This window comes from Zalophus californianus, chromosome 8 (assembly GCF_009762305.2).
Source record: "Zalophus californianus isolate mZalCal1 chromosome 8, mZalCal1.pri.v2, whole genome shotgun sequence".
NCBI classification, from domain to species: Eukaryota; Metazoa; Chordata; class Mammalia; order Carnivora; family Otariidae; genus Zalophus; species Zalophus californianus.
Window position 1 is genome coordinate 111,851,202 of NC_045602.1, and position 13,410 is coordinate 111,864,611.

General features: G+C 44.8%; 1 protein-coding gene across 1 annotated transcript; it reads left to right on the forward strand.

The window, feature by feature from the left end:
• The first annotated feature begins 2,583 nt into the window (after nt 1–2,583).
• LOC118357300 (signal-regulatory protein beta-1-like) lies at nt 2,584–4,636 on the forward strand. The gene is made up of 3 exons (XM_035729029.1): nt 2,584–2,741; nt 4,156–4,509; nt 4,614–4,636. Exons 1-3 carry the CDS (start codon nt 2,669–2,671, stop codon nt 4,634–4,636), a joined length of 450 nt encoding a protein of 149 aa, XP_035584922.1. The 5' UTR covers nt 2,584–2,668.
• The last annotated feature ends 8,774 nt before the right edge of the window (nt 4,637–13,410 follow it).

A 13,410-nucleotide genomic window follows, 5' to 3' on the forward strand; every position in this document is an offset into this window, starting at 1 on the left:
GTTAGATCAGTCAGGCACATGAGGAAAATCCCATATGACCATAAGAGCCCTAAGAAGCCATTTAAAGAGAATGACAAGATCAGAAGTCTCTTTTAAAAATCGCACTCTGGCCCCAGTATGATGAGAAGACTGCATGCAACAGAGGAAAAGAGGGGGAGGCGAACTGACAGGCTAGCCAAGCAGATGTGACAGTGGAGAGACAGACACAGGTGGATTTAAGATGTATTTAGATGAGGGGTGCCTGGATGGCTCGGTCGTTAAGCGTCTGCCTTTGGCTCAGGTCATGATCCCAGGGTCCTGGGATCAAGCTCCGCATCAGGCTCCCTGCTCCGCGGGAAGCCTGCTTCTCCCTCTCCCACTCCCCCTGCTGTGTTCCCTCTCTTGCTGTGTCTCTCTCTGTCAAATAAATAAATAAAATCTTTAAAAAAAAAAAAAAAAGATGTGTTTAGATGAAAGGATGTCAGGGGGAGAAGGGGGGGTCATCAAAAATGACACCAATGTCTCTGGCTGGACTAAGTGGCTCACTGGGGGTGTCAGACGCTGAAATGGGGACACAGACGGAGAGCCTGATGGGGAGATGAGTGATGAGAATGGTTTGCAGATGCTAAGCAGACAGTACGATAGATGGGCACATAGATGACTTGGCCATGATCATGCAGGGACCAGGTGGGTCCAGTATTCCAACCAAGGTCCTTTGGGCCCCTAAGCCTGTCTCCTAAGGCCAGGTTCAATGGTCCTTGCCAGCAAGGACCAAGGCCAGGAAAAGAGGTAGACACTAATGAGTGGGGAGGGGGACAAGGTTGCCAAGGGCAGTGTTGGAGTCACTCTTGCTGTGTAACAAAACACCCCAAAACTTAGGGTTAGTAAACAACCATTTCATTATTTTTTTAAATATTTATTTATTTGACAGAGAGCACGAGCAGGGGGAGAGACAGAGGGAGAGAGAAAGGGAGAAGAAGGCTCTCTGCTGAGCAGGGAGCCCAAAGTGGGGCTCGATCCCAGGACCCTGAGATCACAACTGGAGCCAAAGGCACATGCGTAACCATTTAGGCACCCCAACAACCATTTCATTATGATCAGTGATACTGCGATCAGAAATTGAGACAGGGCACAAGAATGGCTTGTCTCCTCTGTATGATGTCTGGGGCCTCAGCTAGGGGGTGACAACTTCTAGAGTCTGGAACCATCCAGATGCTTCTTCATTTTACATGTCTAATGCTTGATGCTGGCTACTGGCTGGACCCTTCACTGGGCTTTCAGCTAGAACTCCTACGTGTATTCCTACGGTGTGGTCTCTGTGTGTATGCTAGTTTGGGCTTCCTCCGAGCCTGGTGGCAAGATTCCAAAAAGGAGCATCCCAAGAGAGCAAGGTCGAAGTATAGGGAAGTTTTATGGTCTAGCCTTGGAAGTGACGTCACATCATGTGTTACCACAAGCCTGCCCAGGGGGAAGGAATATTTACCCACTTCTCAATGGGAGGCGTGTTAAAGAGCATGAGGAAGGATATTGTTTGCAGTCAGCTCTGGAAAATACAATCTGTCACCACCGAAAGGAGAAAGTGGGTTGGAATAATGGAACCACAGGGAACACTCTGCCTTGTGAAGGGTCCCAGAGTCAAGCTCTCTCAGGGAGGAAAAAATAAAAAGCTAGAATAATAACAGCATCTCAAGGGAAGAGGAAACATGTTCTACCACAGGACAATCTAAACCCATCTCTGACTCCCTCTTCGGTTCGGCTACTTCGCATCACCAACATACAGTCAGCTGCTGGGATGGAGGCAAGGGCCGGGAACAGTGGGGAAACTAAGTCACAGAAGGCAGGGTCCCACAGAAGGGAAGAGCCCACACCTTCTCAGGCGCTGGACGCCATCTTGTGTGCTGGCTCTTGCTGTTCAGGTGAAGAGGGGGTGCATTTTTGATGTGGTGGTTTCTCCCCCGCAAGCACTCCCTCTGCCCAGAGTTGGCCCCAGAGCCGGAGAAACAGAAGAGGCACCCCTCTTCCTCCTCCTAGGTGTGGGGTGTGTTGTCCCTGCAGGATGAACATGCTAACGTCCCTTCTCCATGCAGGCCCCCTCCACCCTCTAAAACAGGAGTCATCCCGCCCCTCCAAAGTTCTTGGCTCACTGGAAGCCCCTTCCCCCTGAAAGTGCACTCTCAAAGCCAGGGGCGCCCGTCAGACGTGGCTCATTTTTACCACTGACCCCTCTGGAGTGGGGAAAACAGCCCCCCGCCCCGGTCCTATTCCCAGGAGCCTTCCTCCCAGACAGCTGGGCAGTTGCCTGAGCCCAGCGTGTTGCACTGTTCCCAAACACGGAACACACCCTCCACTCTGTCGGACCCTGTACCTTTGCGCGCCGGGATGAGCAACGGCCAGCGGGGCCTCTGACCTGGAGTCAGGGGGCCCAGGGACACAGCCCCGGCCTTAAGGGGGGCCTCCCGCAATCTTCCGGGCATCTTGGGAGCCTTCTCTCGGTCATTTCGTAACTGGGTCTGATTCCTATTTCACAATCCAGAAGCAGAAACTGTGAAAACCCCACAGCTCGTTCCACCGGTCCCACAGTCACTTCCTCTTCCGTGAGGGACACCAGGCTTCCCCTCGCATTGGAGAGTGGAGTCCCCGAGACCTCTCCGGGGCAACATTCAGACAGAGCAGGCTCCAGGCCACCACGATGCCCGCACCTGCCTCCCCACCCCGCCTGCCTCGGCCATCCCTGCTGCTGCCTCTGCTGCTGGGCCTCACAGGTGAGTGCCGCTCTCGGGGAGCACAGTGCAAGGATGCTCACCTGAGTATGGGGGCTGAGGTACGGCTTTCCCCATTGGCAGTGGGACGGATGGATCTCGGTTCTAGGCCCTCTTTCTTCACCGTGGCTTCCTCTTGAAGACATTTCTCTAAATGTTTTCTTTTACAACAAGGCCCTCCCAAACAAATGGCCCCATAAGGCTTATTAGTCAGAGGGCTCCTTTCCTCTCCCGCTCAGATCCAGACAGGATTAACCCCACCAGGCATTTCTCAGTGACAGGGTGTTCCCAGCCCTGCCTCACTTCCCACACCCCGGTCACCCTGTGAAGCCTCCATGACCCCCTGTGGCTTGACCTGCAGGATCTGGGGCCACCCTGAGGGAGGAGATGGGGGTGCAGCATCTGACTCCTGCTGAAAACCCTAGAACCTGGGAGTCAGAGCCGCCCTAATTAAGATGGAGGTGATGATAGGTAGGTAGATAGGTAGATCACAAGTACTCCACATGCCATGCAGAGCGATTAGAAAACTGGTAAGTGGTACTTTGTAGACCATTAAGTCTCCCAAAATCTCAGCATTCTAAAATCATAGTCTTTATTATTATTATTATTATTATTATTATTATTATTATTCTTGATTGGGAGGTAGTCCTGCCTGTCTGCTCCCTTTTCCCCCAGAGCTGATCCCAAACCCCGCAGACAGGTGAAGTGCCCCTTCTCCTCCCCAGCGGGTTGACATCTCAGTTGAGAGGCTGTCCAGGAAAGCGGTTAAAAGCACAGATATTTTTTGAAACAGATCTGCCAGAGTTCAAATCCAAGTTCATCGTTTATACCCTATTTGGCTTAGAACAAGTTATGAATTTCTCTCTACCTCCATTTTCTTGTCTGGAAACAGAGATGAATAATAATAATGCCTTTCTCACAGAGCAGTGGTGGGAATTGAATGAGTCAGTTAATGTCTTTAAGTCCTTAGAGTGATGTCTGGTACACAGACTTGTCTATGGAAACTCCCTGTCGAATCTTGCTAGGATTTAGTGAATGCAAATACGAACACCTAAAAAATGGTCCTGCTGATTCTGGCCATTACAGCACTCACTGCATGTCCTTGACAACCAATGTCTTCCTTGAAAATTCACAGCACTGATGGGGAAAGGCTTGATCCATCCTGCTTGACAGAGGAAACCACGGAAAGCAGAAGAGGGAGGCAGGGGCTTCCCCCGAACAGCAGCAGGCTTGTGGGAGCTGGAGTCGGGCCTTGAGCCCACATCAGCCTGACTCCAGGTCCACACATTCCAAGCCCTTCAGGCACAATCCTGAGTGTTTTTCAATGGCTTCCAGTTTCAGTCTCACAACAAAGCCGTAAGAGAAGTCCCCTGGGCCAGGCAAGGGACACGTGGAGCTGACTTGTGTTTCCCTCCAGGTGTGGCAGGTGAAACGGAGCTGCAGGTGATCCAGCCTGAGAAGTCAATGTCTGTCGCAGCAGGACAGACAGCCACTCTGCACTGCATCCTGACCTCCCTGCTCCCCAGTGGGCCGGTTGAGTGGTTCAGGGGAACAGGGCCAGCCCGGCAGTTAATCTTCAGTTTCAGAGGAGGCCACTACCCCCGAGTAACAAATGTTGCAGACATCACAAAGAGAAACACCACGGACTTTTCCATCCGCATCAGTAACATCACCCCAGCAGATGCTGGTACCTACTACTGTGTGAAGTTCCAGAAAGGGACCCCTGACGTGGAGTTTAAGTCTGGACCAGGCACCAGGATGTTTGTACGTGGTAAGTCCGGATTCCTGAAAACCCAGCCTGGTTGTTCTAAAGACAGATCACAAGCTCCAGGCTCTCAGCCCAAGGCTCCCCCTTTGTCAGCCCTTGTGTTAAAGTTGAGGATAGAAGATGGGGATAGTGAGAAATCACAGCACGGGAGCAGAGTGAAATATAATCCCAGGGCTCCTAGCAAGAGAGTTAGAATCTTACATTTTCAAAGGCCACAAAATAGACCGGAAAGCAGAGTGAGTAAAATTATAGGCACCAGGGCCAAATGGCCTGGATTCAACTTCTAACTCTGCCATTTTCAAGCTGTGTGACTTTAGTGACTTCCTTAAATTCTCTGTAGAGAATTTAAATTTCCTCATCTGTAAGATAGGAATAATAATTGTACTCACCTCGTAGATTTGTTATGAGGAGAACAAACGTAAATGAGTTTATAAATATAAAACACTTAGAAGAGCACCTGTAACCTAATTATTGTATTAGTGTATATTGTCACTATTCAGGATATTAAAACCAATTAGACCTAAAAACATAATCTTAAAGGCATGAAACCATAGATTCACAGAAACAAGGAATGAAAGAATTATTGAGGCAGAAAATTATAAAAATCACATCTGGGGATGTGGAATATATAATCCTTATATTTCTCAAAATTTGCCCTTGATTCTTTAAGACCTGTATATTTTTGGATTTGGTCCTGGCTGATAGAATCATGGCTGAAGACAAAGCCCACAAAGACTCTAAACAGCATCCATACAGGAGAGCCTGGGAAGCAGAGCAGTTAGTTCGGGCCTGTTCATACTGATGACTTAATGATCATGTTGTTTTCTCTGTAAAAAAGTTAATGTGATAACTTACTCTAACAGAACAGAATAGAAACATACATCAACAGAATTTTTTAATTAAAATGTTAGCGCCTCCAGGCCTCAGAAAAGCGAAGGGAACTGGTAGGCAGTCTTCTGAGACAAAGAGAAGGTCATATGATTTTCAAGAATTGAAAATAAAAAGCAAGTTGTATGAGAACCATTTGAATGAGATCAGCATGAGATGTATACAGGCAGCATTAGAGGCTAGAAGACAAGGAGTGGTGCCTTCAAAATTCTTAAGGAAAATGATGTCCAACTTAAAATTCTAGATCCAGCCAATCTGTTGAATTTGTGGCATCACCAAGAGCTACCTTTCAATGTAACCTTTCTGTTTTACCAAGATAAAAGTTAAACAAAGAAAAGTAAGAATGGGAACCAGAAAAGGGGACTGGAGATTCCAAGATAAGAGCTGTGCAGGAGGCATAGGAATAGCCACCAGGCCATTCCAGAACAGGAGGACTGAGGGCTTTAAGAAGGCATCTCAAAAAGATTGAATCACTAGAACATTAGTCTTCAAACTCATGCCTACCATTTCTAATATTATTTAAGATTATATTGAAATATTAGCCAATGCTTTCAGAAAGGAGAAAATAGAAAGCATACAAATTATAAAGGAAGTAGAAAAACTATCTCTCTTTGTAGATGATATGGTATCTGGAAAACTTAACGGACTCAAGGTTAAGCTATTACAAACTATAAGATACTTTAGTAATGTGGAAAGTTATAAAATCAATAAACAGAAAGCAATGAACTTCTTATAAGCAAACAAAAACCAGTTAGAAGATATAATGGAGTAGATGACCACATATACAATAGCAAATTTAATACTTTGGGCACCTTCTATCAAAACAGTGATAGGGACTGGATTTACTTGCCCACGAAAAATCTGGGCAAACTACATGGAACAATGGTTGACAAGACATTGGACAACAGGCAACAAAGGACAGTAATCCCTGAGAGATGAGAGACAAATGACATGGAACCCAAGGTTGCCTCCAGCTTACTCTCGGAGAAAGCTTCCATGCCACCATGCAGTAGGAGAGAACTCAGATGGAGCATGGAGGCCTCCTCAAGTTGAAAGAAGGAGCTAGAAGTCTAAGGAGGGCAAAGTGGCTGGAGTTTTCAGAGGAGAGCACCAAAGATGAGAAAGCTACACAGAGAGAGAACTCCAAAGATCTTGAGTATTTAGCTGAGTACTGAAGAGTATGTTCATGAGGATATACATGTACACGAGTATATGTACATGGCCTCAAGAGAAAATATCCCTGGAGCTCACACAAGGCCAAGAACGGTGCTGTTCCCACCAACCTGAGCAAAAAAACTCATAATTCATGGAGCATCTGGTACAGTATGCAGAAGGGTTCTGCCTCAGTAAGAGGTAAAAAGGGAAAAAAAAAATAGCCCTAGACCAAATGATGCTATGGTCCTGCATCACAAAGCTTAAATACAACACATGAAAACATCAAACTGTTTCCAGGTAATTTAACCAGGTCCCAAAACAAGTTCAAGCATATTTATAGGATCACAAAATATCCAACAGTAAACAAAGTAAAATTCACAACTTCTGGCCTGCAATAAAAAACTACCAAGCTGACAGATAGTAACTACAGTTATCGTGGTGAGCACAGAATAACATATAGAATTGTAGGATCACTGTGTTATACACCTGAAACTAATATAACACTATATTTCAACTATATTTCAATAAAATTTTTAAAATTACCAAGCATGAAAGAAGCAGGAAAACACAATTTATACTGTGAATCAATCATCTGAAACCTAACCAGAAAAGATAGATGACAGGATTAGTACACAAGGACAGTAAAGTTAGTATAACTACACTATGTGGTCAAATAGAGGAAAGAGTGAATGTGTGAAGTAGAAGCATGAAAAATATTCTCAAAGATCCGTGTTGAACTTTTAGAGATGAAAACTGCAATGTCTATGATGAAAATGTAGACTGGATGGGATTCATGGCAGTTAAGACACTGAAAAAAATTAAAGAACTTAATATACAGCAACAGAAACTATCCAAAATTATACACAAAAATGTAAAAGACTGAGAAAAGATAAACAGAGCATCAGTCAGCTATGGGAAAACCTCAAGTGGCCTACTACATATGTATTAGAGACTCTAAAGGAAGAAGGGGACAGAAAGAGTATTTGAAGAAATAATGGTTGTATTTTTCCAAATATGATGAAAACTATGAACCTATGGATCGAAAAATCTCAGTGAACCCCAGGCACAAGAAACATGAAGGAAACTACACCAAAGTGTATCATATTCCAATTGCATAAAATCAGTAATAAAGAAAAGATCTTAAAAACAACCAGAAGAAAAGGGAAATATTCGATACAAAGGAAGATAAATTTGACAGCAGATTTCCCATTGAAAAATTATGTAAGCCAAAAGATAGTGGAGAAACATCTTCAAAGCATTTTTAAATGAGATAATATAACAATCCTAAATGTTTATTCACCCAATAGGAGAGCTTTAAAATACATGACACAAAAACTCATAAAATAGTAAGGATGGAGAGATAAGTCCACAGCTATAGTTTCAGGTTTCAACACTCCTCTTTCAATAACTGGTAAGACAAGTAGGCAGAACATCACTAAGTATGTAGAAGACTGAACGGCATTATAAAACAATCTGAGTTAACTGACATTTATAGAACACTCCATCCCAAAACAGCAGAGTACACATTCTTTGTGTAAAAACACATTCTTTTCAAATGCAAAGGGAACGCTTACCAAGATGCATCATATCCTGGGCTATAAATTGTCTCAGTAAATTTAAAATAGGTCAAGTCATACAAAATGTGTTCTTATTGGAATTATATTGATAATAACAAAATGATGTCTGGAAAATCCCCAGATAGTTGGAAACAAAAGGATACACTTTTGAATAACATGTTATCAAAGAAGAAGTAAAAGGGAAATGAGAGAATATTCTAAACTGAATGAACATGAAAGCACAACATACCGAATTTGTGGATGCAGCCAAAACAGTGCTTAGGGGGAAATTTATAGCACTAAAATGCCTATATTAGGACAGAAGAGAAGTTTCAACTCAGTGACCTTAAAAATTAGAACAAGAAGAACGAGTGAAACCCAAAGTAACCAGAAGAAAGGAAATAATAACAGAGCAGAAATCAAAAATAGAAAATGGAAAACTAGGAGAAAACCAATAAAACTGAAAGCTGGTTCTTTGAGAAAATCAGCAAAATTTATAAACTCTTAGCCACACAGTCAGTCAAGAAAAAAGAGAGAGTACACAAATTACCAATATCAAGACTGAGAGATGGGGTGCTAGGCTGGCTCAGTTGGAAGAGCATGCGACGGTTGATCTCAGGGTCATGACATTAAGCCCCACCTTGGGTGTGTAGAGATTACTAAATAAATAAATAAATAAATAAATAAACTTAAAAAAAAAGAATGAGAGAGGTAACATCCCTACCTCTTTAATGCATATATTAAAAAGATTATAAGGAAACTATGAAAAATTTTATACCTATAAACTCAACAACTTAGATGAAATGCACAAATTCTTCAGAAGACACGGGCTACTAAAGCTCACTCCAGAAGAAGTCAATAGCCTGATTATTTCTATATTTATTAAAGAAATTGAATTTGGGGGCACCTGGGTGGCTCAGTCGTTAAGCGTCTGCCTTCGGCTCAGGTCATGATCCCAGGGTCCTGGGATCGAGCCCCGCATCGGGCTCCCTGCTCAGCAGGAAAGCCTGCTTCTCCCTCTCCCACTCCCCCTGCTCATGTTCCTGCTCTCGCTGTGTCTCTCTGTCAAATAAATAAATAAAAATCTTAAAAAAAAAAGAAAGAAATTGAATTTGTAGTTTAAAAAGCCTCCCACAAACAACAGCCCAGGCCCAGATGACTTCACTGAGGAACTCTATCAAACACTGAAGAAAGAAATGCTAGCAATTCTACACAAATTCTTCCAGAAAATTGGAGAGAGAGTGATGCTTCCCAATCAATCCTTAAAACCAGCATTACTGTGATACTAAAGCCAAATAAAGAAAACTTGAAGCCAATATCCCTCATGAACATAGAATTATTATAAAGCTACAAAGATCATTCACTGAATATTGGCATCAAGATAGACAAGTAGATGGGGTGCCTAACTAGCTCAGTCAGAAGAGCACTCTTGATCTTGGGGTCATGAGTTTGAGCCCCACATTGGGTGTAGAGATTACTAAAAATAAATAAACTTAAACAAAAGATAGACAAATAGATCAATGAAACAGAATAGATTCCAGAAATAATATCATGCATATGGTCAACTGATTTCTTTAAAAAAAAGTAAAGGCAATTTCATGAGGAAAGAAGCCTGCAACGATAGTGGTGGATCGATAGAGGGGAGGGGGTGGGGGATGGGTTAGCCTGGTGATGGGTATTAAAGAGGGCACGTTCTGCATGGAGCACTGGGTGTTATGCATAAACAATGAATCATGGAACACTACATCAAAAACTAATGATGTAATGTATGGTGATTAACACAACAATAAAAAATTATTTAAAAAAATAAATAAAATAAAAATAAAAAAAATAACATGATGTTGGGGAGATATTTGAAAGAAGTGAAGGAGTGGTTATGAAGCTACCTGGAGAAGAGTGTTACATGAAGAGAGGAGAGCAAAGGCAGAGTTCCTGAGGGGAACTGTGAAGGTCAAGGGTCCACAACTGGCGACAGCCTAGTGTGTAATGGGAACATGACTGGAGATGGGGGCGGGCAGCTTGGACAGGGGCTGGTAGGGCATCATGGACTCCCCTTGGCTTTCCTTGAGATCAGCAGGCACTGACAGGTTTGAAGAGTAATAGGATCCCTCACTGCTCTGAGAAGAGGCTGAGGTGTGCACGGGAGGGAGCAGGGAGACCAGAGTTAGGAGACTATAGCAATAATCCAGGTGAGTAGACACTGACATGGACCAAGGTGGTACCTTGGAGGTGGTGGGGAGTGACTGGATTCCGGGTCTGTTGTGAACATAGAGATAAGATGTGGAGTGTGACTGGGACATGAGGTATGAGGGAAAAGAAGATCAAGAATCATTCCAAGAATTTTGACGTATGTGGTGGACAGTTTCTAAAATGGCTCCCGGGGCACCTCGGTGGCTCAGTCGTTAAGCATCTGCCTTTGGCTCAGGTCATGATCCCAGGGTCCTGGGATCGAGCCCCGCATCAGGCTCCCTGCTTCTCCCTCTCCCTCTGCCCTTGCTTGTGTTCCCTTTCTCGCTGTGTCTCTCTGTCAAATAAATAAACAAAATCTTTAAAAATAAAAAAAATTTTTTCAAAGAACTTTGGTTACTTTTTTCAATATAAAATGGGTGGAAATCAAAAACTGTTCTCCACAAGTCACTTGTTTATCACATTCAAAAGCCTTAGCTCTACATTCTACTGCCTTGGCTTTGAGCTTAAAAAACCCACCTAGGAACTCAACCACCTCTTTGTTCTCCCCTGTGCCACCTTCGCCCTTACTAATGGTGCCTGAGTCTCACGGGCTAATCCACAGGGGGGCTTGAGGGAATGGTCTGTATATATGTTGTGTGGAAATTTTTGGTGGGGTCTTCTGTGTTAATACCCCAAGATTTATCCCACCCCACAGACACAAGGCTTACCCCCTTTCCTTTCTGTGATACCTACCAGGAGAACTAGGCACCAAAGTAGAGACCCAAGAAGTCTGTCTTTTTGTTCCCTGATAACATCCACGCAGGGGAGCTTCCAGCACTAAGAGGAGAGCCCAGCCCTGACCAAAGGGGGTCAAGAATGAAGTAGCTGTGAAGCCATCACTGACAGTGAGTGTCAGGCTCCAAGGGTTTCCAGGGATGGAGGAGCCCAAGAAGGAACAAAGGGAGGAGAAAGCAGCTCTAAGATACCAGAGAAGCGACGTCAGGATCCTGTGGCTCTAGTGTTTCTGGGAAGAACCAGACCAGAGGCCGACACCTGGGGTCACAGCACACATACTTACCATGAATCCACCATTCCCTCCTGAGTTTAAAAACACCTGTTGGGTATTCTCTACAGGAGACAGAGCAGACTCAACCCCCACTCTCTCTGAGGCATATGCTCTAGTGGGCAAGACAAACAGTGAAAATAAATACATGATTACAAATTCGGACAGGTAATTAAGGGTGCCCTGGGTTTATCTATAATGAAGAGGAGAAGTGGGTGGACATCCCCAGTACACAGAACAGAGGGAGGAGTATGGGGCCTGAGTCACTGTGAAAAGCCAGTGCAGCTGAGCCCAAACATGAGGGAAGAGCTAGAAGGTGAGTCTGACAGAGCAGTTAGATCAGTCAGGCACATGAGGAAAATCCATATGACCATAAGAGCCCTAAGAAGCCATTTAAAGAGAATGACAAGATCAGAAGTCTCTTTTAAAAATCGCACTCTGGCCCCAGTATGATGAGAAGACTGCATGCAACAGAGGAAAAGAGGGGGAGGCGAACTGACAGGCTAGCCAAGCAGATGTGACAGTGGAGAGACAGACACAGGTGGATTTAAGATGTATTTAGATGAGGGGTGCCTGGATGGCTCGGTCGTTAAGCGTCTGCCTTTGGCTCAGGTCATGATCCCAGGGTCCTGGGATCAAGCTCCGCATCAGGCTCCCTGCTCCGCGGGAAGCCTGCTTCTCCCTCTCCCACTCCCCCTGCTGTGTTCCCTCTCTTGCTGTGTCTCTCTCTGTCAAATAAATAAATAAAATCTTTAAAAAAAAAAAAAAAGATGTGTTTAGATGAAAGGATGTCAGGGGGAGAAGGGGGGGTCATCAAAAATGACACCAATGTCTCTGGCTGGACTAAGTGGCTCACTGGGGGTGTCAGACGCTGAAATGGGGACACAGACGGAGAGCCTGATGGGGAGATGAGTGATGAGAATGGTTTGCAGATGCTAAGCAGACAGTACGATAGATGGGCACATAGATGACTTGGCCATGATCATGCAGGGACCAGGTGGGTCCAGTATTCCAACCAAGGTCCTTTGGGCCCCTAAGCCTGTCTCCTAAGGCCAGGTTCAATGGTCCTTGCCAGCAAGGACCAAGGCCAGGAAAAGAGGTAGACACTAATGAGTGGGGAGGGGGACAAGGTTGCCAAGGGCAGTGTTGGAGTCACTCTTGCTGTGTAACAAAACACCCCAAAACTTAGGGTTAGTAAACAACCATTTCATTATTTTTTTAAATATTTATTTATTTGACAGAGAGCACGAGCAGGGGGAGAGACAGAGGGAGAGAGAAAGGGAGAAGAAGGCTCTCTGCTGAGCAGGGAGCCCAAAGTGGGGCTCGATCCCAGGACCCTGAGATCACAACTGGAGCCAAAGGCACATGCGTAACCATTTAGGCACCCCAACAACCATTTCATTACGATCAGTGATACTGCGATCAGAAATTGAGACAGGGCACAAGAATGGCTTGTCTCCTCTGTATGATGTCTGGGGCCTCAGCTAGGGGTGACAACTTCTAGAGTCTGGAACCATCCAGATGCTTCTTCATTTTACATGTCTAATGCTTGATGCTGGCTACTGGCTGGACCCTTCACTGGGCTTTCAGCTAGAACTCCTACGTGTATTCCTACGGTGTGGTCTCTGTGTGTATGCTAGTTTGGGCTTCCTCCGAGCCTGGTGGCAAGATTCCAAAAAGGAGCATCCCAAGAGAGCAAGGTCGAAGTATAGGGAAGTTTTATGGTCTAGCCTTGGAAGTGACGTCACATCATGTGTTACCACAAGCCTGCCCAGGGGGAAGGAATATTTACCCACTTCTCAATGGGAGGCGTGTTAAAGAGCATGAGGAAGGATATTGTTTGCAGTCAGCTCTGGAAAATACAATCTGTCACCACCGAAAGGAGAAAGTGGGTTGGAATAATGGAACCACAGGGAACACTCTGCCTTGTGAAGGGTCCCAGAGTCAAGCTCTCTCAGGGAGGAAAAAATAAAAAGCTAGAATAATAACAGCATCTCAAGGGAAGAGGAAACATGTTCTACCACAGGACAATCTAAACCCATCTCTGACTCCCTCTTCGGTTCGGCTACTTCG

Coding starts and splice junctions, on each gene's coding strand:
- LOC118357300 (XM_035729029.1), top strand. CDS start 2,669: ATGCCCGCACCTGCCTCCCCACCCCGCCTGCCTCGGCCATCCCTGCTG. Junction 2,742..4,155: donor TCTGCTGCTGGGCCTCACAG/GTGAGTGCCGCT, acceptor GTTTCCCTCCAG/GTGTGGCAGGTGAAACGGAG. Junction 4,510..4,613: donor CACCAGGATGTTTGTACGTG/GTAAGTCCGGAT, acceptor CTTGTGTTAAAG/TTGAGGATAGAAGATGGGGA.